The 27,310-nt window shown below is 37.2% G+C and overlaps 1 protein-coding gene across 1 annotated transcript in view; it reads right to left on the reverse strand.

Moving 5' to 3' along the window:
* Positions 1–27,310, reverse strand: part of C6 (complement C6) — a 65,440-nt gene that overhangs the window by 23,203 nt on the left and 14,927 nt on the right. The window contains exons 5-9 of the mRNA XM_042690534.1: positions 26,835–26,973; positions 19,972–20,172; positions 13,638–13,878; positions 8,045–8,167; positions 48–214 (exon numbers count right to left, since the gene is read on the reverse strand). Of these exons, the coding sequence (XP_042546468.1) occupies positions 48–214; positions 8,045–8,167; positions 13,638–13,878; positions 19,972–20,172; positions 26,835–26,973 (871 nt within the window). The remainder of the gene's footprint in view (positions 1–47; positions 215–8,044; positions 8,168–13,637; positions 13,879–19,971; positions 20,173–26,834; positions 26,974–27,310) is intronic.

The following is a 27,310-nucleotide window of genomic DNA, read 5'->3' on the forward strand; positions in this document are numbered from 1 at the left end:
AGAAGGAATGCTTCAACTCTCTTGCCCTTGGTATTTTGTAAACTTACCTCAAAGTCAACCACAGCGGGATTTTCCTTCACTGATTCCAACCACTCAGAAAAGACTTTCTCCTCGGGACCAGAGTTCCCTTTCTCCCATGCTAAAGCAGCTGCATACTCGCTCCGGCCTCCTTGAACCAGTGATATGGCTTTCTCTGCTGCCTGCAAAATTGAACCTGAAAAATGTTTCAAGAAAATTACCTACTTAGTTCAACTGAAAATTCATACTTTAAAGAAAAGCCTACTTGCAGAGGAGAGGGAGAAAGAGAGGCAGATGATTTAATAATGCAGCCCCCCCCCCCCCCACCAGCAAGCTATGAAAAAATTCCTCATTCCTGTCTGTAGTTTAGTAATAGAAATGCTGGTAATGGTGCCAGCACGGCCATTTTCTAAGCCTGTGGCATCTGCTGGCTACATCACACCCATTATCTTACATAATTCTTTTTTTTAAAAAATCTTACATAATTCTTACAACAACCTTGAGACATAGGTGTGAATTTTAAATGTAGATACTGAGGCTGAAAGCAATTTGTCCTAGAACATATGGTTATACAGAGGCAAATACTACTTTGACTTTTGCTATTTGCCAGTCTCCCAGCTTTTCACTTACATAAGCCAAAATCTTGGGCCCATGGGGTGAAACAAGCTATATAGTTTCTGATATTGAATTAATCAGCCACCATACTAGAAACTTTTGGTTGCAGATAAGAAGAGAAGAGAGAATGCATTACATATGAGGATTAAAAACTTAAACTTCCAGTTAAGAGTTGGCAAAGTGTTTCTTTTGAGGTAGTGATATTTGATGCTGAGGTAGCTTACAAAATTTTTATACAAATTTCAAAATAAAAACTCCTATTAACTATTGGCAACTTTAATTACTATGAGTAGTAACTGAATAATAGGAAATTGTAGTGAGAAATTAAAGAGAAAAAGTGTCAGGATGATGTTTGTTAATAGCATTATTTTAGTGCTTATTTTGGAATGACAGGAAAAGTTAGACATGATTCTATTATTCAGAAATTCAAAAGATAATGCTGAATAATTAGAAAAGGGGGTGAAATACTGTCCAGGAAGAAAGCAAAAGAAAAGAGAGGGAAACAAGAAGAAAGCTTTAGACATTAGAGAAGTTAGAATCTGCCAGTGTGTCGTAAACTGATTGATTCTCAGCACTGTCAGGTAGCTTATATTTATCAGATACCATATGGTTCATACACAGATTGATATCAGTAGGGTTAGGTATGATAGGCATGGTTGGGATCCTGATAAAAATAGTGAGCATGAGCTCTAATTTCATTTGAAACTGAGTCCTGAGATAGAGCTAGACTGGCCACAAATGTGCTGCCTGTTTCTCTTAAGTCTTGGTATTGTAGGCATGCTCCATCATGCCTGGTATACCTAACATACCTTTACATTTCTTTTTCTGGTCTTTGGCTTGAATTCAAGGCCTCTCAATTGTTAAGCAAGCACTCTACTATCCAGATCCTCAGCACCTTTTGCTTTAGTTACTTACCGAATAGGGTCTTGCATTTTTCCTCAGGCTAACCTTCTATTTATACCTCCTGAGAAGCTGGAATCACAGGCATGTACCATAACACACAGCTTATTGATTAAGATGGTGTCTTTGTTTTTGTCCAGGTTGACCACAAACCTTGATCTTCCTTATTTCTGCCTCCTGAGTATCTGGGATTACAGGTGTAAGCTCTGTGTCTGTTCCTAAGTATTTTTTTACATTATTTTCTCCACATATTTGTGTATATATCTATTGGGTATTCACAGAGTACAATTATCAAGCTATAAAAATACATGTATACCTACATATTTATATATAGATAAGATGTTCATATATGTCTATGTTTATTATAAATATTCTATTTTAGTAGACATGTCAGTTTCCATTTTCCCCCAAGTTGGTGTCTTACAATCAGTTTGTCTCCACATCCTGCCAGCATACATCTACTAAAAATGTTCCATGTTTTTGAGATGAGAACTCTAGCTTAAATGTTATTTACTCAGTGCCCCTTTATGATGATCACCTTTTTATTGGTTCATTGTATATCTCAAAACATTTTTTGGTCAAGTGTTGATTCAATATTATTTTTAAATTTCAGCTAGCCTTTTCCTATGTTATATATTTTAATTGTATATCATAATTTCTGATATGAACTTGTGTTTAATATAGGACAGACTTTGTTTATACTATACTACTTATGTAATACATTGACATAGGTTATTTTTCATACTATATAGGTGAAATAAATAGTATTGTTTTCATTTAAGAGCCCAAAGCAAAGAAAGATTAAGCTCTTGATGTTGGTCACATAAGTCATCAACACATTTTAAGCCAGGCAGTCAGCTTTGTAAGCTTAATATATACTCGACCTGTTTCATACATCATAAGCATAATACTATCCATTAAGGACATTTTATTCCTCTACTTAGCTTTTTATTTATTTATTTATTTATTTATACTGTTTTCCAAAGTCTCTAGCAGAGTGTTCTGTCAACACCAAATCTACAGATTTCAAAATATTGTTCCTTTAGCAGTGTATTGGTAAGTAATTTATGTGGGGAAATTGCATATCATACCAGTTTGTTGTTAGAAAGCATCAAAGTTCCCTTTCACTTTTACACAGAGTTCTTGAATCTAAAGATGTAATTCACTCACACTTAGCACCTATTTAAACCATGCAGATTGGAAATGGGGTAGTGAGAATCCTTTAATAGGATTAAGTCCAAATATTTTAGCAAGGCATACAAGTTCTGTTTAATATAGACCAAACAAGTCTTCACAGCTTTACGTCACAAATTTATGCCTAAGCCAATTGCTAATACTCATTTGTTCACTGACATTGCCAATCTTTGTCTTCCTGTGCATAAACAAGGATTGTAATTGTACTAGATTCAGGAGGTCACTGTGAGAATGAAAACCTCACACACATGTGGCACATAGTGTCTAGAATGTATTCAAGACTTAATAAAACTTAAATTATTCATTTTTCCTTTCAACCATTCAATGTGTTTATTGGAGAACATCAATTAAACATTAATAATGTGCTTGGAATTATACTAAATGCATAAAACATAAAGACTATGTAAACATCTTGTATTTGCTTATGTATATCTTAGTGGAAGAGGTGGAGCTGGTGTGGTAAGCAGCATGATATTGTAAACACAGGCTGCAGTGACAGCAGATGAGAGGTCATTGATCCTTAACTGTAAATAATGATGGAAGTGGTGACAGGGTAAAGCTTCTGGATTTTCTACTAAAAACGTTGGTTGCTTTGCAGTACAGCATGTCTAGTATATTACATATTTAAACAATTCAGGAAGAGACAATCCAGTTCCCTTTATTCAGTATTAGTTTTTTTAATATTAAATGATTTCATTCTCATCTCTTCTCACTGTGTCTTTATTACTGATTTCTATACTTATTGGATTAGTATCAGAATATTAACATTTCTAGGTTGTTTTTTTTTAAGATTCTTAACCTCGCTGAGCACCACAGCTCACATCTGTAATCCTAGTTACTCAGGAGGCTGAGATCTGAGAATTGAGGTTCAAAGCCAGCCTGGGTAGGAAAGTTCATGAGACTCTTATCTCCAATTAACTACCAGAAACCAGTAGTGGCACTGTGGCTCAAGTGGTAGGGTGCTCGCCTTGAGCTGAAGAGCTGAGGGACAGCACCCAGGTCCAGAGTTCAAGCTCCATGACTGACCTGCCCCCCCCCCCCAAAGATTCTTAACCCCTACCATTCCTCTTGTAATTCAAGTTTCATAATGGGCTTTTCATCTGCACAGTCATGAGTTAGAGAACACTGATAGAAAGGAATCACATTTTGCCTTCTGTACTCTTGAGTACAATTTTGTAAATCCAGCCAGAAATCATAGATTGAAAGCCATAGTTTTCAGTGTCAAGGGCAAGGCTCTTTAGAGAGAGCAAAGAAATTCTTGGGGTTTTAAAACTGAAAAGAATTCTTAAATTTAAATTTCAATAGTTGAACTTTTTTGGACTCAGAACATAGAATATATAATATCAACCACAGAATAATAAAAATGTATAATGTCATGAGAAATACTTTTCTTTGGAAAAGGAGAAAAGACTTCTGAGCAGTGGAGAGAATGGAGACTATTGGGAAGTAGTATGAAGGCTTAGACATAGTGAAATCTTGAGTCAGACATAGGTCTCTCTCTATCATTTGAGAAGAATCTTAGGAGTGGAAGTGGTACTGTGGCTCAAGTGATAGAGTGCTCACCTTGAGCTGAAGAGCTGAGGTCCAGAGTTCAAACCCCATGACCCACCAAAAAAATAATTTTTGTACTGTGTGATTTTTTTGTTTCTTTGGTATGTTCTTCCCCTACGGTATAACCCCTGTTTTCATTGTATTTGATTCTGGTGCCCTGCATCCTGTATATACATTTTTCTGATTTGGGGAGGGGAAGGTAAATAACAAAATGCTGAAAGAAGGATACAGGTTGACCCATTGTAACAATGAGATGTACGAGACACTAGTTGAAAATGAACTTTGCAACTTTGGCCGGGGAGGGGGGGATTGCAAGAGGAGTTGGGGAGGTGGGGAGAGAAGGGATATTAGGGGAAAAACAAAGGAGGAGGTAACAATGTTCAATAGGAAATATACTCATTACCTTACTCATGTAACTATAACCCATCTGTACAATAAAAAACGTGTATATATATATATATATATATACATACATACATACATATATATATATATATATCAAGAATGTTAGGAGTGATGGTAGGGAAAGTGAAAACTGATAGAAGCACATATACATGTATATACACAGCTCTCCTAGTAGTAGAATGTGAATGCTAAGACTTGTCATATCAAACATGGCGGCCAAGCAAGTGGTCCCTTGGGTGATTCTAGTGGCCTCCATTCTTTGCTGTGATGTGTACAGAAAAGCCTCAGGAATTTCCTAACCTTGAAGAGGGCAAGGGAGCTTTCAGGGAAGGTCACTGACATGAAAGGACCTGATGTGGGTTGGCATGAAGAAGACTCAAGATCTAGTAATCTAAGCCAAGGCAGGTCCATTAGCATGAATAGTAGTTGCTGGTGCTTAGGAACAAGAAGCAAAGTAGGGAAATGACATTGCTGAGAGCAGCAAAGGCAAAGGGAAACATTCTGCACGAGTGCCTTTGAACCTCCCTCCAACATTGTATACATGTTCACACATGCACAGACTCACATACAAGTGCACACGCTCATTTAGATCATCCAAGAGGCCGGAAAGGATACTGAAAATTGAAACTCATGAGAACTTGGTTACTTTACATTGGCAATGTATAGTTTAGTCACAAAGAAATGAGGATTTGAGAGATTTGTTGAGTTTCAGTTAGGAAAAATAAAATCTTAGCTATCAATATGCAAATGATTTTCAATTATCACTTTCTTTTTCCCCCCAGTAAATGCTCAAGAATGTGCATTCTTAGAAATCTTTCATAACAAAGTCTTCCGTTACATTTCCATATGAAGACTTTTTTGTTGAGTTTTAATTTTTTCTTTTCTTTTTATTATCTTTAAGTAGTGCTATAAAGGAGCTGCCACTTAACAAGTCAGTTTATGGATATGTATCTTGGTCAATGTCACCCCTTTCCTCATTCTCATCCTAGATATTTGTTGTTTCCTTAAGGAACTTTTACCTCCTTCAGAGATATTGCTCTGTTTCCTTTCTTTTTGTTTTAACTGATAGGATAGTTTACTTATAACTTGTGAGGACAGTACACAGTTTCTATATAACCCATTTCATTACAGTAAAGATTGTTATGGAAATGTCTGAGACCTTCCAGAATTTGTACTTGGCTTGTTGTTTTCTACCAAGATACTTAGGGAATTCACTTTAAAATCTTTGGATTTGGCAAACTTGACAGAATTTACAATAAAGTTGTATACTTATAAAGAATATAAAATCAAGAAAATTTTCTGAATTTATTTTAGGGATGTGTTGTCATATTGAATTTTTGAAAATATAGTTTTCTCTCATTTATTGGACGTTAAAATTCCTATGCATTAAATTGTATTTGTCACTCTATTTTCATTAGATGTTTTTAATATATGAATTTTTCTCTGTGCTTAATATAATTTGTTCAGTTCTTTCTAATGTGGGATTAACTTTATTAATTTTCAGAAGATTGTATTTTGTCTTACAATGTCTGATTTGTTTTTAATTATAATGCTGATGCTTATTAATGTTTGTTTTATCTTTACCCTCAAAAATCTCTTTTCCTTTATTGATTACACTTAAACTTTTTATCTCTGAACTGTTGATTTATTGAGTTCATGCTCTAAAATAGTCTACTGAGTAACAAATCAATGTAGAATCTATCCTATTCTATGATTTATTTTACTAAATTATTTGTTTTGTATGCTCATGTGCTCCTTTTTGCCTTCTTTTTCTTCTTTTGCTATAAGAATGTAGTTCTCCATCAACTCTTTTTCTTATATTTGACACAGATACCTGTATATACCTGTGTATATGCTCTGATACTGTTTTACATTGTTTATTATTAAAGTAAATAGTACATTATTATTTGCTCCTCACCTTCCTTCTTCAGGAGAATGTAATCTTAAAAATCGGAAAGTTTCTGCATTCCTACTTCCCATGGTGGGGTCTGAATCAGCAGCAGTCAGACAAAATAAGGGAATAAGAGAATTTTACAAAAAGTAGGTATTCACAGTAGTGAGAGAGAAGACTTGTTTAGGAGACTGGAAAATGGGTAGCTAGGAAGAGAAAAGAGACAAATGCTTATCCTTTCAAACTTCCAGGAACTGTGGCATGTTTAAAGGACAAGGGTTTTATGTATAGGATATGTTACATAGACAATTTGTATCACAGAGATAGAAATGCAGATTAAGTTGGAAGAAGGTGAAACTATAAACAAGGAAGCCAGTGAGGAAGCTTCTCAGATAGTTGAGGCTGGAAATAATGAGAGGAGGTTGTGCCTGTGGCCAGGAAAAGGAAACTACTTGGAGAGGTATTCAGGAGGTGAAGAGGTTTGTTATCACTTACTAGATATGGAAGCTAGAAAGAAGATAAAATCAGTGACAAGATCCAAGGTACTGACTTGGTTGACTTAGTTGAGGGCAATGCTAATGAACAAGATTGGGGCAGGAGAAGGACAGCAAAGGGAACCACCAGTGGCTGGTCACCATGCCAGTCTCTCTGTAGAAACCACATCATTTAGCCAGGCACTCCTGGCTCACACCTGTTATCCTAGCTACTCAAGAGGCTGAAATCTGAGGATCGTGGTTCAAAGCCAGCCTAGGCAGGAAAGCCCATGAGACTCTTCTCTCCAATAAACCACCAGAAAACCGGAAGTGGTGCTGTGGCTCAAGTAGTACGGCACTTGCCTTGAGCTGAAGAGCTGAGGGCCCAGAGTTCAAGCCCCATGACCCCTCCACACACAAAAAGAAACCACATCGTTTAATTTTAATACCAATCCTATTAGGCTGCGAAGAAAAAGGCTACCATTTGTGCTGGGAGGGGGTACAAGAGGTGTTGAGGCTCACAGGGAGTTCTCTGCCCAAAAGCAGATGCATTTTGTTCTTAGGGTTGCTGTCTGCACATTGCATTTCCATAGGTGCTTTGAAAGAAATATTTCTCCCAGATCCTTATCAGAATGTGTCAGTAATAGTTGTTTGTTCATATCCTTGCTTTGTAAGTATCTTAATGAGAATATCTAGTTTATACTCATATTTACTTCATGAGTTCTGTTATTCAATTCTACCCAGGAGATAAATCGATACATCATTTATTAAACTGAACAGCCTAAGCAAAAGATAAAGAAAAATCTTAGCCATTCCTACGTTTAAGGAATTGCTAACGACATTTTACTGGCATCTTCTCCTTAGAACACACAAGGTTATTTAGAAGATAACTAAAATAATGAACAGCTAAAAAATACCACAATTGTGTGCACTATGGCACTTAAATTACTGGCGGCTACAAGACACATGGGGCAGGCTGCTGAGATGAGACAATTACCTTCGTGTTTTTCTGATAGACGGTTGGTGGTGCACCGGTGTTCTACTTTTTTCTTCTTACCAAAAATCCTACGTTTTTTTGTTTCAATCCGGACACAGTTTCGGGTTTCTTCCTCTGTTAAACCTAGGATGTGAAAGACAAACAAAGCCTATTAACATTTCAAAGAAGATGCACAGGAGGCTCTGATCACTTTTGGGAGCTGGATACCATCCATCAATGTCTGCCCTCTTCAGCCTTCATGGGCAGCATTACTTCCAGATTCAACCCTTTAGAGCCCTTGAGATGATCTGCAACTGTGTGTGAGTCCCCTCCATCTCCTCATTCAACGCTGGTCCAAAGAAGTACCTAGGAGGCCACTGTGACCCGCCCAGGAAGCTCTTCTCTTCCTGTGGCTGCTCCTGGTGGCTACTTGATGAAATGGATCTCTTAAGTTTTACCATGCTCTGTTCTGTTCCCCACTGCAAGGCCTTCTTTCTGGGCCACAGTTGGGTCTACTTCAACCGAAATGTGGGTCTTGGTCATCTTTGCACACCTCCACACTCGTTCTCACATTTCTCTGTGGTTCTTCTACTTGACTTCCCTGCACACTCAGCTCCTAATGCCAACCCTTTTCTTTTCATCTCAGAAACTTGGACTTGCAGACCAGTGAAATCCTCAACAACCTGCCTGGTTAGTCAATCTCACTAGCTGAATTCAAGCATGTATTTGATGCTCTTTCCTTATTGTTTCCATTTCCAGGCAGGCGATAGTGCCTCAGTCTCCCTTTTGTGAGGGATGGGCGCTAGGTTTAACATCCTCTCAGCTGCCCAGTGCTGCTTCCATTGGTCGACTCTCCACGGCGTCATACATCATGTCAAAGCCCTCCTGCTCTGAGACTCAGGTCATCTGATCTGAATACCTGACTGATCACTCAGGAGTTTCTTTACCAAATTCCCAGGCATCATTTGTTGAAGCTTTTGATATCTGAGTCACTCCCACCATAATGCCTGTAGTCATTCTCAGTGACCTCAAAATCTGTGTCTGAGTAGAACACAGTACAGGGGACTGAATCTAGGATATTTGTAGGTACTATACTCTGAAGCGAATCAATGTTTTCTTTTTTATAAATAGCTCTGTAAGCCAGCTGACTCATGGCTAGAAACATCAAAATTGGAGTCCAGGTCTTTTGATACTTGAAAGCTGCAAGCACACAAGTGATATAGACGTTAATCTCAGCTCTTAAAGCGAAGTCCCTTGAGAAATACTGATTCTTAGATTTTTTTAGGTTACAATGGGCCGGGCAGAGTGTTTCAGAGCTTGAGGCACTGATGGATATGGTACTGTAGTGGAATTGAAGGTTCAGATTGCTGAGAGATGAGGCTGGTAGAAGGAAATTATGTTTGTCTTCTATTTTTCTTTCCTTGACAGTTTGACATATTTGATAACATGTATTATTAGTTTATTAGGTGGGAGTAAAAAAAAATCACTGGTTTGAAGCCCTCGTGTTTACCTTGTGTCTTTGATTTTAACAAAAGAGGGCTATTTCAATCTAGTTGAACACATATGGTTCATTTTGTTATCAGTGGATCAATCAGATGTTTAGGTATACTAACGATTCAATACATCTATCTCACATGATTCCTTTTCTGTGCATTTTATTATGTCTAAGGGAAAATTCAATTTTTTTATGAACAGTTACCAACTATAATACAATAAATTATTCAAGTTAACCATATCCTCGGAGGCCTATATGGGAATCATTAAGGAAAGTTGAAACTCTTATGGTATTGGGCACTGTGATGAAAATATCAGGGATTTTCTGGGTGCTGGTAGATCACCTCTGTAATCTTAGCTACTCAAGAGGCCGAGATATGAAGGAATAAGGATTAAAGCCAGACCAGGCTTCCAAAATAAGCAGCAAAAAGCTGAGATGGAGGCATGGATTAAGTGATTGATTGCCAACCTAGCAACTGTGAGTCTATGAATTCAAACTTCAGTCGTATAAAAAAAGAAAAGAAAAGTGAGGGCTTCATTGTTGAATTTTCTGTATTCCACTGTATGTTCTTCCCCTTGCTGCGTGGACTCTGCCTATATTAGCTGAGAAGATACTTAATGCTGTGGTACCTGATCTCTCTGATCTGCGTGTTCCCTTGCTGTGGTTCAGGGATCAGCATGTTGGTGGCATCCTTAGCTTTTCTGATTGAGCAAGTGAATAGTGTTACTCAGAATGCCATACTGAGAAATAGTGGGGCAACTATTTCTGTACTTCAGATGAAGAGCAGATGTCTAACTAAAGGAGTTTAAAATTGAACAATTAAGCAGTCATTTTAAAATAATTAAGTCTTCAATATTTTATTTCAGTTGGCTATTATTGTCACTGTTACTCTGAGAGTCTTTTCACCTTCCACACTGAAGTAATCTCAGTTTTCAGTCACAGCCTTAATGTGACTGTGGGACATTGAACAACAGAGGGATAAATCAAGGAAGGCAAACAACAAAGTTAATTTTATTCTTTTCGAGGGAGAAAAAGTATTCTGAAGTATTCAAATCATTTTTTTCTCCAAAATTGATGACAAGAGTTGAATTCTTATTTCTTAAGGTATATAAAAAGCGAAATCTATGATCTAAGTTTATGTGAAAAAGGAGATGAAATCGAAAGATGGAAAATGTATGTTTGTCTAGAGAGTATGCAAGAATAGGCAAGTTCACATATTGGAGAATTCCATCTTGTTATTTATAGATGCATATGTAGATATATATACAGAGTCATATGCACATATACACAAATGTATTAACTGATGTCTGGTATATTCAGGGGAGAACGCAAATGGTGGAATTTGAACAACGAACTTACAGGATAATACTAGGAAGCTGAGGTTTGAGGTGTGTGTATAAGGAGAGGACAGAAGAAGAGAGAGAACGGGGGGGGGGAGGGGAGAATTCAGTCATAATATTCAATGCATATCCTATGAAACTGGGAAAACTGAGGAGGGATGGGCAGAATGATGAAAGGCGTGATACTGAGCAAGATGTATTGTACTGGTGAATTGACACGTTGCATGGTGACTCGGTTGTACAACTATTTAAAGAGAATACAAATACAATTAGAAAAAAAATCATTTGTTTCTGTATGATGTGCTGGGTTTTAACCACAATTAAAAGTATACAGCGTGGCTGGGAAGGTGGCTCAGTGGTAGAGCGCTTGCCTTGCATGCCTGAGGCCCTGGGTTCAATCCCTCAGCACAACATAAGCAGAAAAAGCTGGAAGTGGCACTGTGGCTCAAGTGGTAGAGCGCTAGCCTTGAGCTGAAGAGCTGAGGGACAGTGCCCAGGCCCAGAGTTCAGGCCCCATGACGACAAAAAAGAAAGTATACAGCCATATTATTATTGTGATTCAATGATATATATATATGTATTTATACATACATATATTTAGGCGTATATTTACTGGCCATTTTGATATTCTGAATATATGAATATTAATAACAAAGTCATTGAATATAGCAAATATATATCTTTGTACATGTAGATGCTATGTAAAATCTGTGAGCATGTTAAAGTATATATATATATATATATATGGATATATGGATATATATGGGTGTTTATTTCCAATTTCATGTATATCCAGTGAATGTATACATAGATATATATGAGACTGAAACTCTCTTGACCCTATATATATATATAGCATATGTATATAGCATATATATATATATAGTTATATATATATATATATATATATATATATATATATATATATGCTATTTATTTTCAGTTTCCTATCTAGGAAGAGATGAGTAGCTGGATGAATAAGTTTTCACCTCAAGTTCAGCACAGAAGATGATTTTCTAACAAAAAGAATTTAAAGAGAGAAGGTGAGAATGTAATAGTGGGATAGTGGGCAGGTATAGTCTGTCACTCTTCATTTGGGTAGTGGGGCTTCAACTATTGAAATATTGGTTGTTTTAAGAAGCACTCCTTTTCAATCTGATCTCTAACCATTTAGAGGATTTGTTCTGAATGCATGATGAGTATGCTCACTAGATAGGAAACTATTGTCTGGACTGTAGCAGAAGTAAGCAAAATAATTTCATCTGAAGGATGGGATGAAACTCAATCAATGGCCAGGGGTTTCCCTTCCACAACTATTTCTGCTTAGCATTAGTGTTGATGCTATTTGCACTGGCAGAAGACATCAATTCATCATTATGCATTGCTCCAATGAGAAGGAAAAATAAAATGAAACATGAGATAGTGTGGACAACCTGTCACAGCATAAACCTTTTAGATTTTAGAAAACAGACTAGGTAAAAAAATAAATCTTTTTGCTTACTATATTTTTGAAAGTATATTTCACAAGGATTCCGTAAAATTCAGAAGTGTTCAGAGTAGCCCCATTAAAACAATATCATTTGCCACAAGAAATATAAGAACAGAGAGACTGAAACTCTCTTGACCCCAGGGATGGCCTGTAATTGTACCTTAGATGTCTAGTTTCTTTTGTAAAATGGTTTAATGGTGAACAGAGTAATTCATTTAGTTTCATTCTTTAGATACATATGTCAGTGTGGTCCCAGTTACTATATGATTTCCTAATTTTTTTCTCAAGGAATAAATGACAGATAATCAAAAGGACCTAAGTCATTATACACAGGAGTCTTAAAAATAGATTTATAACTTAGTGGAAGAGTGCTTGCCTAGCATGCATCAAGCCCTGGGTTTGATTCCTCAGTACCACAGGAACAGAAAAAACTGGAAGTGGCTCAAGTAGTAGAGTGCTAGCCTTGAGCACAGAGAGGCTCAGGGACAGAGCCCAGGCCCTGAGTTCAAGCCCCAGGACCAGAAAAAAGAAAAAAAAAAGCAGACTTAGAGAAAGATGTCTAAATTATGATAATATTGGCAATTTCAAAAAGCAAGAAGACAAGATATCTAGTTTATCTTGCTATGTACAAACAGAAAAACTTCTGTTCTACTCCTCAAAAATCCAACAGTAGAATCTTTTCCCACATAACAGTGCTTTGCAGTTATTTTTTTTGAGTTTCACCAGTAATGCATACTTAGCTCCCATGGACATAGGCTCTTGTTAAGTCTCTACCTGTACTTCCATCTTATGTCTTTGGCTTTCACTCAAAAATCATAAAAGAAAATGACTGCAACTGATCTAATTAGTTGGAGATAAGAGTCTCACGTACTTTCCTGCCTGGCTGGCTTTGAACCGGACCTCAGATCTCAGCCTCCTGAGTAGCTAGGATTACAGGTGTGAGCCACCAGTGCCTGGCTGTATTTTAGAATTTAGTTCCAAGAGGACCTTTATTTTCCTTCAGGTATTACTGAGTACTTTCTTTTTTTAGGTGACCCTCCTGGATAGTTTGGATGTTAGGAAATTTAGACCCAAATACTATGCATAACCACAGAAGTTATCTGTAATGTTTCTTGTTCATTCTAAAGTTTTATTGTTACTTCATTTATTTGAGAGTTTGATTGCTCTCCATCTTATTTTGGCAAGAAAAAAAGATGTTAATAAACTAACGAAAATAATGGAATAGGAGAAATAAAGACTTGTATAGTATAATTCCATTTGAAAAAAAAATGAAAGTGGAAGAAAACATACCTGAGTTCTTTAGCTCCTCACTGCTAAACTGGTAGAGAAGGTCGTACACACCTCCCAGGGAGCCAGAGGTGAAGTAGTGAGTTCCAAAGTCATCAAAGATTCTGCTATACATTGCAAAGTTGTACTCTAAAGGCAGCTGGTTAAGTGCTTTCAAAAAGACATTAGAAAGCTGCAGATTGGTAGCTTGCATTGTGAAGTTTAAGACTTTTATCACTTTATGGACTCTAATAAAGCTTGAATCCTAAATGAAAGAGGCAGAGAGAGAGAGAGAGGGAGAGGAAGAGAAAAATAAAGGCAATGAAATCTTTAAATGCCACCAATTTATCATTCACTTCATACCTACCACAGGATAAAAATAAATTTTAATCTTTATTGCATGTCCTCACATAGAAAAATCATAATTTTCCTTTTTGTCTCCAAGGACCCTTTTTCCCTAAGCTGTTAAAAATGTTGAACAATGAGATTATGAGATCAATAATGTAAACTGTGTGGCTCATTATGACCTCTACCAAAGAAGAGTTCAATCATCAGAAAAGTCAATCTTTCTCTCTTAATTTCCAATGGTAGCTTCAGCCCACTAAGTTTTTGTGAATACCTCGATAATGCAAATAATTGAGAGGAAGGGTTGGGTAAATACTCAACTGGAAATTTGGCAACTGAGATTCAAGTTGTAGCTTTGTCACTAACTAAAAAAGGCATTTAAGTTCTCTTAGGTTTTAGTGGTGCTATGATATGTGAGCCATATGCACTGGAAGACATTTTTCATTCCTTCAGGGTGTGCCCACAACCTACCGTTCCAAGTTATTCAGGCTTGAAACTAAACAAAACTATTTATAATCTCTCTTTTCCATGCATGCACAGAAATTTGAGATTGTTTTTGTTTCTTTGCAAATTCATTTGTTTCAACAAATCCCTTATTATATGCAGTTAACTTAGGATTCCCGGGGTGATGCAGTGCTTAAAATATTTTCACTACTTTAGATTCTTCAGCATAGCTTTTAGGATTATTAAGGACACCTCTATACTTTGTATTTTTCATTTTTTTTTCTGATTTCTCTTACCTTTACTCATTGTAATGTTTGAATAAGAGTAACAAAGTGAGAGGAATGAGACTATGTGAGCAAAAAGAATTTTATTGTAATTATTACCATACAACAACCATTTTCTGATATGTAATGACACCTAACGACTACCAATGTAAAAATGATAATGACTACACAAATAACAATGAAAAACACACATCAGGACTACCAGGGGTTATGATTCACATTGTTTTCCTCTCCTACCCTTCTTTCTTGCTATCTGTTCATTTATTGCTCAGATATCTCAGATGCTCTGGCTATAGAAACAAATTAAAAAAACGTTGTGTCTTTGTGAAGTTGACATTGTAGTAAGTGCCCAATTGACTCGATTTTTAACTTTAACATTTGAATTTTGTCATAGAAACACAGCTTTCAAAGTTGGAGGGTCTTTCTACTTTTATTGAGAAGCACATGTTCTCCCTGAGTATCTGAAATTCCTGTTCTGAGATGTTCAGTAATCTCAGTTTTCTGTAAATATGAAACTGTAGGAAACATAAGTTAAACTTTGGTAGCTCAGCTTGGCACAGGAATGATAGTACTGCTAGAACTGCTGTTTTAGACTTGCTTCAGGTTCCTGCACAATTTATAATCAATTCCATCCATTTGTAATCTTGCTGTATTTTATATAATTTTTGTGGTTTTAATTTTGAAAGTCAGTCAGAAAAGTACTGTTTCATGCAGGGGTGACGTCTTTTCTTTGAACAAACTATCTGCCAGATAAATATCTAGTAAGATCTGGGGTTGAAGAAATAAATAAAACATTAAGCTCAACAGAAGGGCTCAGATTAATTTTCAAGTGTATGGTACATTGTTTTCATTGTCTCAAAGACTGAAGAGAGATTGCTGGAATATTTTCTGTCCTGAATACAATTTCCTTACTCTACTCATATCTAATCAAGGACAGTCATGATACTGGGTTTAACTGTATAATAATTTTGTAAGGTCAAAAATGGTCATAAGAAATCTATATTGAGAATATAAAAGTTAGAATAAAATACCAACTAACACATGCAATGTAAAAATGCAAACAATTCCTCCTAGGGCTTGTTGGTGTTTCATGAAAGCTGGATGCTGGCATCCCATCATTAGGAAGGAAATGGCTTCTCAAGGAAGAACAGCGATGGATGTGTGGAGTTGGTAACTGAAACATATTTGGGATGCTAGAGATGTTATTTTGTGGGCTAAACAAATACTGCTTCAATTATGTTTTTAGCTAGAGAGAAGCAAGTACACTAGTACTTCCAAAAGAAGAACACTAGAGACAGAAGGGAGTAAGAATGCATATAGTATGTTCAATCACATTGAAGAGAAATGAAAGACTGAAAGAATATAGTCAAGTGTTTTAACTGATTATATTAAATTTAAGTTGGCCAAATTTCTTGAGCAAAAGTCTGAGACTGTTGTATTATACAAAAAGGTTCTATTACAAACCAGGTGCTGGGGGCTCATGCTTGTAATGCTAGCTACTCAGAAGGCTGATATTGAGGATTGTGGCTTGAAACTAGCCAGGGCAGAAGAGTCTCTGGGAAATTCTTATCTCCAATTAAGTGAAAGTAGTCCTGTAACTCAAGTGGTAGAGTGCAGACAGTGCCTAGGCCCTGAGTTCAAACCTCACAGCCAACAACAACAATAAAAGTTCTGTTACATGTACTTCACAAAACACTTTATGAATATATGGAAATATCACAAGGACAATGTCTTTGTGATGTTTTGGATTAACATCTATTATGGAAATGTCACAGGTGACATTTTGAAAGACAAAATAAGCTTCATTTTACTACTCCACAGGTGACATTTTGAAAGACAAAATAAGCTTCATTTTACTACTCTGCCCTCAAGAGGCTGAGATCTGAGGATTGCAGATTGAAAACATCCCAGGCAGGAAAGTCTGTGAGATTCTTATCTCCACTAAACTACTAAAAAAGCCAGAAGTGTAGCTAAGGCTCAGTAGCAGAGTGCTAGCCTTGAGCAAAAGAAGCTCAGGGAGGTTCCTCAAAACACTCCACATAGAGCTCCCCTATGACCCAGCAATCCCACTTTTGGCATTTACCCAAATGTTTACAAACAAGACCATACTAAAGCTATTAGCACAACTATGTTTATTGCAGCATTATTTACCATAGCTAAGATATGGAACCAACCCAGATGCTCCTCAGTAGATGAAAGGAACAAGAAAATGTGGTATATATACACAATGGAATTCTATGCCTCCATCAGAAAGAATGACATTGCCCCATTTGTTAGGAAATGGAAAGACTTGGACAAAATTATATTAAGTGAAGTAAGCCAGGCCCAAAAAAACATAGGTCCCATGGTTTCCCTTATTTGCAATATCTAGTATATGTCTGAGTCTAGCAGAAAAGGTTAGATAAGGTGATGTTAGGGAAATGAACCCTAAGATATGTATTCAAATGTTTTTTTTTTTCTTTCATGTGATTGTTTCTAACACATTTATAAGATTATTTCTTTGTTGCTTTGTATGTCCCTCCCCCATAGTATAACCCCTGCTTTCACTGTATTTGATGTTGGTATAATTTGTGGAGGGGAAGGGGAAAATCAAATCGTTTAAATAGGGATACAGGTGGACCCATTGCAACAATGAGATGTACAAGTCATTATGTCGAAAACGAACTTTACAACTTTCGTGGGGGGGGTAGGATTGGGTGGGGGACAGGGGGAGGATGGGAAGGGATGGGAAGGGGAAACAAAGGAGGAGGCTACAATACTTGATAAGAAATGTACTCATTATCTTGCCCATGTAATTGTAACTCCTCTGTACAGTATTTTCACACACACAAAAAAGACACACACACACACACACACACACACACACTACACACACACAAAGAAGCTCAGGGCCAGAGCATAAGCCTAAAAAATCAATGGCTTTCCTGTATGCCAATAATGAGAAGAGTGCAGCTGAAATCAGGAAAGCAACTCCTTTTGTAATAGCCTCACAAAAAATAAAATACCTAGGAGTTAAGTAAAGAACTGAAGGACCTCTATGAGGAAAACTTTTAAAACCTGTAAAAGGAAATTAAAGCAGAACTAAGGAAGTAGAAACCCCCCCCATGCTCCTGGATTGGGGGGATTAATATCATGAAAATGGCAATACTTCCCAAGGCTATCTAAAAATTCAACGCGATACCTTTCAACATTCCAACCTCATTCTTCAAGGAAATAGAAGAAGCAATCCCAAAATTCATATGGAACAATAAAAGACCCCAAATAAGGCTTGGGAAGGTAGCTCAGTGGTAGAGTGCTTGCCTCTCATGGATGAGGCCCTGGGTTCAATTCCTCAGCATCACATAAAACAGAAAAAGCTGGAAGTGGCATTGTGCCTCAAGTTGTAGAACACTAGTCTTGAGCAAAAGCAACTTAAGGACAGCTCCCAGGCCCAGAGTTCATGCCCCAGGACCAGAAAAAAAAAAGTCCCCTAATAGCAAAATCAATCCTTTGCAGGAAGAACAGTGCTGGAGGAATATCAATAACAAAACTTCAAACTCGACTACAAAGCCATAGTAATTAAAACAGCTTAGTACTGGCACAAGAACAGACCTCAGGACCAATGGAATAGAACTGAAAACCCAGAAATGAGCCCACAGACCTATAGTCACCTAAGACAAGGGAGCTGAAAATATAGCATGGAAGAAAGACAGCCTCTTCAGTAAATGGTGCTGGCAAAATTGGTTTAATACCTGTAGAAAATTAAAGCTAGATCTTTATATATCACCCTGCATCAGAATCAACTCCAAATGGATCAAAGACCTTGAAGTCAAAGCAGACACCCTGAAAACATTACAGGAAGGAATAGGAGAAACTCTAGGGCTCCTTGACACAGGCTGAAATTTTCTTAATAGAGACCCAGAAACACAATAAATCAAAGAAAGGTTGGACAAATGGGATTGCATGAAACTGTAGAGCTTCTGCATGGCAAAGGACATAGCTAGCAAGATCAATAGAAAGCCCACGGATTGGGAGAAGATCCTCACTAGCCATACAACAGACAAGGATCTCATATCTAAAATATACTTAGAATTTAAAAAACTAATTCTCCCACAACAAATCTTCAAAGAAACAACTGTCCAATAAATAAGTGGGCTAAAACGTAAAGAGAGACTTCTCTGAAGAGGAAATTAGAATGGCCAATAGACACATGAAGAAATGCTTAATTTCTCTAGCCATAAAAGAAATGCAAATCAAAACAACATTGAGATTCTACCTCACCCCAGTTAGAATGGCTATAATCAAGAAATCTAATAAAAACAGATGCTGGAAGGGATGTGGCCAAAAGGAACCCTACTGCATTGTTGGTGGGAATGTAAACTTGTTCAACCATTTTGGAAAGCAGTATGGAGGTTCCTCAAAAGACTCCACATAGAGCTCCCCTATGACCCAGCAATCCCATGTTCGACCACTTACCGAAAAAAATCACATTCAAGGCCATACTAAGCTACCAGCACAACTATGTTTATTGCAGCATTATTCACCATAGCTAAGATATGGAACCAACCCAGATACCCCTCAGCAGATGAACGGATTAAGAAAATGTGGCACACACACACACACACAAATGGAATTCTATGTCTCTATCAGAAAGAATGACACTGCCCCAATATTTAACAAATGGAAAGACTTGGAAAAAATTATATTTAAGTGAAGTAAGCCAGGCCCAAAGAAACATAGGTCCTATGGTTTCCCTTATTTGCAATAAATAGTATATGTCTAGGACAAGCAGAAAAGGTCAAAAAGCTATGTTCATATGACCATATAAGATGATGCTAAATGAAATGAACCCCAAGATAGGGACACAAGAGATTTTATCTTTGTCGCTGTTGTTTTTAATGTATTTTGTATTTTTTGTTCTTCCATATGGTATAACCCTTGTTTTCACTGTATTCGATTCTGGTGCCCTGCATCTTGTATATACATTTTTCTAATTTGGAGAAGGGAAGGGAAACAACAAAATGCTCAAACAAGGATACAGGTTGACCCATTGTAACAATGAGATGTACAAGACACTATGTTGAAAATGAACTTTACAACTTGGGGGTGGGGTGGGGTAGAGGAGGGAGGAGTTGTGGAGGTTGGGAGGGAAGGGATGGTAGAGGAAAAACAAAGGAAGGGGTAACAATGCTCAACAGGAAATGTACTCATTACCTTACTCATGTAACTGTAATCCCTCTGTGCAGTATCTTTACAATAAAAAAATATAAAAAAAGAATAAACAGCTTGTGGATCATTTTTATTACCTTTTTGTGGGAAGCTTGAATAGCTTTTTTGAAGGCCCAGTTTTGGTTGATGCTCTTACTTTTCTTTTTGGAAAACAAAAATGGCACCCCAGAAGAACCTTTCTGTGAAGCTGACAAAATTTTGTTTTGATTTTCATTCTTTCCAAAATTAATTAAATCCTTGTAGAAATCTGTTTCCAAATCATCTTCTTCAGTTTTTACCTGCAAATTATCATATTGAATAACATGTAGGAAATACCAAAGTTAGTTGTGAATATTGAGTATAATGTTCATTTATTTGCTTATGAGCCCAGTAACTTTTTAGTTAATACATATATTTCTGGAGAACAGGATAATTTTATTTTATTTTATTTCTTTTCTTTTTTTCTGTTGGTTATAGGGCTTGAACTCTGGCCTGGGCTCTGTCCCTCAGCTCTTCAGCTCAAGGCGAGTGCTCTACCACTTGAGCCACAGCAGCACTTCTGGTTTTCTGGTGGTTTATTGGAGATAAGAGCCTCATGGAATTTTCCTGCCTGGGCTGGCTTTGAACCATGATCCTCAGATCTCAGCCTCCTGAGTAGCTAGGATTACAGGTGTGAGCCACCAGCGCCAGCTCTTTTCTTTTTTATTTATTTATTTTTGTTGGTTGTGGGGCCTGAACTCTGGGCTTGGACGCTGTCCCTCAGCTCTTCAGCTCAAGGTGAGGGCTCTACCACCTGAGCCACAACACCACTTCTGACTTTTTCTGTTTATGTGGTGCTGAGGAAATGAACCCAGGGCCTCATGCATGCAAGGCAAGCACTTTACCACTGACCAACCTTCCCAGCCCCGGATAATTTTATTTGTTACAATCAGGGACTTAATAATTTATTTAAAGGCAATATTAACCATCAGTTTTTAATCCAGTATAGTAAGTGCTGTGCTCTTACTGGGATTCCACAGATAATATAGGACCAGAAAGGCAATTTCAAGAGATCTTTCTTTTTAAAAAGTAATCTATAAAAGAGAAAGAAAGAAAAAACTCAGACCTAAGCCAGGCCCTGGTAGTAACACCTGTAATCCTAGCTTGGGAAGCTAAGAGCTGGAGGATCATGGTTTTAAGCCAGCCTAGTTAAAAACAGTTTTAAGACCCATCACAAAAAATATCCAGCAAAAATGTATGGCTGGGAATGTGGTTCAAGTGGTAGAGTGCCTAGTAAGAATAAGGTCTTACTGTCAAAAACAGTATTATCTAACTGAAACTTAAAGGGATGTTGATCATTTAAGGCTATTAAATGGCTATCATTGTAAAGGTGATGTACAGAGGGGTTACAGTTAGGTAAGTCAGGCAATGAGTACATTTCTTTTTGAACACTGTCATCTCTTCTGTCATTTTCTTCCAGTTTTTCCCTGTTAATCTCCTTTCCCCACTGTAGAGTTGATTTTCAACATAGTGTCTAGTGAGTATCACTGTTATATTTATTCACCTTTTGGGGCTATTTTTTAGACTGTGATTTTATACAGTATGTAGTTTGATTTAAGGAACTTTTCAGCAAACTAATACCTAGAAAAAAGAGTTCTATCTGCTCCTGCTTACTTCTGTCTCCATCCCTTTTGTCTTACTGAGACTTTATAATATACTATGCTGCTGGCCATGTCTCTGAGGTAAAGGACAAACTATTGGTTCTGCCTGGTGGGTGATTGTCTTTATTGACTTGATTTGGGAAAACGAAGCTGTGGAATTCCTATGAGCTAAAAGTATAAGTGAAGCTATTCCAAGAAGAAGCTAATACTTCTGTCAAGGTGATAGTGGCAAGAAGAAAACAATAGATGACTTTTTAAAAAAAGACAGAATTGATAAGTACTTCTTTACCTTGTCTGAATTACAATGGAATTTTTTTTTCTTTTAAATGCTAAAATGCGCTGAGAAACAGTCATGTCACCATTAGATAATTCGCAAAATTAGCCTAGGAAAGAATGCAAAATAATCTAGTTGCAAAAGTCTGTTGCTCAATAATAAAATATAATCAAAACTTAGTGTTATTGTGAGATCTTACAAAAGTGTATTCTTGTCGGCATTTAAAATGTCCATTAAAAATAGCTGAAAATGGTGGTGCATGCCTTTAAGTCTAGCTACTCAAGAAGTGGAGATAGGGGCTGGGAAGGTGGATCAGTGGTAGAGTGCTTGTCTGGCATGCTTGAGGCCCTTGGTTTGATTCCTCAGTACCACATAAGCAAGAAAAGCTGAAAGTGGCACTGTAGGCCAAATGGTAGAGTGCTAGCCTTGAGCTGAAGAGCTGAGGGACAGCGCCAGGCCCAGAGTTCAGGCCCCACGACTGTCAAAACAACAACAACAACAACAACAACAACAAAAGAGGTGGAGATAGAAGGATTGTGGTTCAAAAGAAAAAAGAAAAGCCTTATCTTTCTAACAGTTGTGCATGGTAGCATATCTAGCCATCTCAAGTATTTGAGAATATGAGTGGATTATTTCTGAGGTCAACCCAGACAAAAGTGCAAGATCCTTTCTGAAAGTATAAAGGTCTAGGGATATGGCTCAAGTGGTAGAACATTTGCTTAGCATTCAGTAAGCCTTTAGTTCAAACCTAAGTACCACCAAAAATTAAAAAGTTCACATAACCAGTTAATAATAGAACAAAATTAGTTTATTCATACAAACACACACTATGTGTATATGTATGTGTATATGTGTATGTGCAAATCCATTTTACAAATTATATAGAGAAATTTATTTCTCGTGTAATTTTTTTTGGTTGGTCATGGGGCTTGAACTCAGGGCCTAGGTGCTGTTCCTGAGCTTTATTACTCAAGGCTAGCACTCTATTACTTTGAGCCACAGCACCCCTTCCAAGAGATTTATTTCTAAAGTCACAGTTTCTCATGTAAGCTCTTAATAAGAATTAAATAATGAACAAAACAGTCAATGTCTAATACATTTGTGTTTTGGAAAAGATACTTAGGAGGTAAATCAACAGAAATCTTTGATCATATAGACATAGGAAAGAGATGGAAAGAGATGGTGAGAGGATGGTGAGAATGTTGCTCTGTAAAGAAATCTAAGATAGAGACACAAGAGGCTTTATCTTTATGGCTGTTCTTCTTAATGCACTTACAACGTACTATGTGATTTTTTTGTTTCTTTTGAATGTTCTTCATCCACGGTATAACCCTGTTTTCACTGTATTTGATTCCCGTGTCCTGCATCTTGTATATACACTTTTCTAATTTGGGGAGGGGAAGGGAAAAAACAAAACGCTTAAATAGGGACACAGGTTGACCCGTTGTAACAATGAGATGTACAAGACACTATGTTGAAAACGAACTTTACAACTTGTGGTGGGAAGGGAGGGAGGAGTTGGGGAGGTGGGCAGGGAAGGGATGGTAGGGGAAAACAAAGGAAGAGGTAACAATGCTCCATAGGAAATGTACTCATTACCTTACTCATGTAACTGTAACCCCTCTGTATACTATTTTTACCATAAAAGATGTATTACAAAAGGAAATGTAATCACTACCTTACTTATGTAACCATAACCTCTCTGTACATCACCTTAACAGTAAAATTAAAACAAAAATAAAAACAAAACATGGTTAATGAAGAGGAGTTGGCAGCAGTAACATTCCTTTGTAAGGTTAGAGACAGAACCTGGTATTTAAATTTTAGAAAAACTTAGAGATGATCTGGAGTGACTGCAGTTACTGAGCTGTTCTAGTGCTTCAGGACACAGCAGGATATGATGTCTTTGTAGGTCAGTGTGTAGGGAAGATGTGGTGGTAACTATACTCTGCAGTTTTCTGATGACAGGAAATGCTGAGCAGCCAGCCAATCAAATAAAAGAGAAGATTCCTGAGATAGTAGTGAAACTCTGTGGACTGATTTAGCAACCTGTCAGTTACTGAGCCTTGCATTTGGGAGATGGGGATCTCTGAGAGGCATAGTTCTAACGTTACAGAAAGGAAGTCAGATCCCTACTGACGTTTTCCTGTTTTACTGTTTTTGTGAGGGTGTGGCATAGATTTTCACTCCTGCTGAAAGCATTAAGAAAGTAATATTGGGGACTGGGAAGGTGGCTCAGTGGTAGAGCGCTTGCCTTGCATGCCTGAGGCCCTGGGTTCGATTCCTCAGCACCACATAAGCAAAATGAAAAAAGCTGGAAGTGGCACAGTGGCTCAAGTGGTAGAACGCTAGACTTGAGCTGAAGAGCTGAGGGACAGCCCCAGGCCCAGAGTTCAGGCCCCACGACCGGACCTCCCCCCCACCCACCCCAAAAAAGAAAGTAATATTGAAGTCTATGAAAAATAAGCAAAGCGATTGTAGCTGGTGGGTAAAGTAGTTTCCAAAAAGTTTTAAAAAATCAGCAAGATTTTCCTTAACACTTGAATACTTTTCAAACATAATGTCACATAGTCAGATTAACTCACATTGTTTCTTTACATTGGGCAATGTTTAGAAGCTACATTGATAATTCAATGAGTCTACTTTGGTCTAAATGAGGACTTTAGTCTGTGTTCCCCATGCAACTGGCCTCCCAGACTTAGGGTCTCAAGTTTTGTGAGTGATCCAGTTGTCTGCTGGTGAATGTTTATCAGACAGCTCTCCAGAAAGGGTTAAAAACTCATGATTTACCATAGCAACTCATTTTTCCTGATGTATGTATTCTTAGTATAGTTGATTCCAAGTTGCTTCTGTGAAACCCTGAATTCAAAGAGGAGAAGAGATACCTACGAGCAAATTGTATTTTCACAAGGCAGGTAACAAAAGAGATGGAGAAAACCTCAAGACCACATTCAGTGGTAAAATGTAGCAATAGATTTGAGAGACAGTACAATTGGAATAGTCATGACCCTAGTTTTAAACTTAGTATGTAATTGTAAGATGATAAGTTTAATATTTAATAAGGACCATGACTTACAATCAGGTCACAAAACTCCTGGAAATCTGAAGTTAGCTTAGGTGAACTGGGAGAGCTGGAATCATCATATGAACTGTGAATCTTACAGGTGAAATTTACATGGCAGTTGTTAATGTCTTTCTTGATATTATTATCAATGTCTCCGTAGGCATAGATAACTCTGGACCACAGAAACCAAGAGTCAGCAATTCTAATTCATCTGTACCATTTAATTGCGATATAACTCTAAGAAAGATGCTTACATTCAATGCACTAAGATCTTCCATTGGTAAGATGAGTATGATTTACAAAGCCAGTGCAAATTTTGGAAACTTTTCTAGGGAAGTTGTCTTGGGAAATCAAGTACAATAATATAGATATAGATATATGAATTAGCTATTGCAAATTTGCCCTGAGCTCATTCACTGCATCTATTTTGTGCAAAATACTATGAAACAGATTCTTGCTTGTATAGGTCTCTAAGCTGCTTGATTAGCATCTTCAAAGTACCTTTTGACAAAGTAGTTTTAAAAGGTTATTTCTGTCTGTAAAGCTTAGTCAAAATTGTTTATCTTAAGGATAGTGTCAACATTTTTGCCCTATAAGTATCATTATTTGGCAATTGGACCTAGAAGACATTATCCAAATCCATTAGTGTGAAAAAGATGGCTTTAAATGTGTACTACTATTAAAACCATTGTCCTTTTATCATAGTTGAAAAGAAAGAGATTGCTCAACTTTAGTGCCTAAAGTATAGAGTGCTTATGCACAAGGCACTGGGATAGTGTTTAAGAGTAGGGAGAAGGTTGTGCATTCTATTTTTTTAAAAAAGAAAAAACCTAACTTATGAAATAAGAAAGTAAGCAGAATGACCTTATTGTATTCAAATCATTCTGAATTTTCTTAGGGAATTAGATCTGTACATTCATGAAGAAAAGATGAACTTGAAACAGGGAAATCTGAACCTAAATCTCTATTTCATTTCTTCTTTTCTTTTGCTGGTCCTGGTACTTGGTACTAAGACCTGTGCCTCTGTGCTCAAGGCTAGCACTTTACCACAAGCCAAAGTGCCACTTCTGGCTTTTTCTGAAGATCAGAGTCTCATGGAAATATAAAAATGAGAATTGAGGTTTCATATTTTTCTTTTTATTCTGTTTAAAGTTTTCCAGTGAAAATATCTATTATCTCTTTTATTGTCAGCAAAGGATTTTTTTTAGTTTTTTTTTTTTTTTTTTTTGGTTGGTTGTAGGGCTTGAACTCTGGACTTGGGCCCTCTCCCTCAGCTCTTCAGCTCAAGGCTAGCACTCTACCACTTGATCCACAGAGCTACTTCCTGTTTTCTGGAGGTTAATTGAAGATAAGAGTCTCACAGACTTACCTGCCTGGGCTGGCTTTGAACCGTGATCCTCAGATCTGAGTGGCTAGGATTACTGGTGTGAGCCATGGATGCCTGGCTTGTACATTTTAATATTTTTTTATTTTTTATTTATTTTTGCCCATCCTGGGGCTTGAATTCAGAGCCTGAGCACTCTCTCTGAGCTGCTTTGTGCTCAGGGCTAGTGATCTACCACTTGAGCTATGGCGCCACTTTTGGCTTTTTCTGAGTAGTGTATTGGAGATAAGTCTCCCGGGTTGGCTTTGAACTGCAGTCCTCTGATTTCAGCCTCCTGAGTAGCTAGGATTACAGGCATAAGCCACTGGCACCTGGCTTCTATTTCACTTGTTACTACCTAGTTTGATTTGAGACAAACTATCACTTAAAAATTTTTTTTTCAATGTAAATCAATGAAAATATCCAGACTTCAATGAAAACAACCCTGACTTCGTTGGGTTACATACAGATTAAATGCCAATGCATAATAGGTGATTAAAATTGTTCATTACCTTTTAGTTTTATCCTGTCACTCATCCCTAATGTTCGAGTAGAAATGTAGCTTATAATCACCATTGGTGTGATGCTGACACCATGGTAAGCTGTCTCGGCTGTCATACCTCGAAGTTGACATTCTCCAGGTTGGCTGGGACGCGGTATGGATTACTTGCTCGACTGCTCTTGACAGTTTTACACATTCCTCCAGTGAAAGAGTTATCAAGGACTTCTCCTCTCGGTTCCCCAGCTAGAAAATGAAACCTAAAAAGAAGGCAATTGTCAAGAATTCAAGGGATGTAGAAAAATCCTTTAAATTTGTCTTTTTTTATATGAATGAAATTATTTTTTCCCTAGACCTTTGTTACTCTTGATAACTGACTTGAAAAAAAGTCCTTTATTTTCTTCTAGTACCTGTAAACCAAGCTCTCCTATCTTTCGAAGGTACTTTTTCACTTTTTTAATTGTGTTGAGATTTCAACACAAAAGTTTATAATTTTTTAAATGATTTCCAAAGCCAGTACAAACTTTGGGAGCAGATTGTGAAATAAATGATTATAAAATAACTGTTATTCTGGGTTCATTGCCTTCAATATGATAC

This window comes from Dipodomys spectabilis, unplaced genomic scaffold (genome assembly GCF_019054845.1).
Source record: "Dipodomys spectabilis isolate Male_0828 unplaced genomic scaffold, ASM1905484v1 ptg000138l, whole genome shotgun sequence".
Lineage (NCBI taxonomy): Eukaryota > Metazoa > Chordata > Mammalia > Rodentia > Heteromyidae > Dipodomys > Dipodomys spectabilis.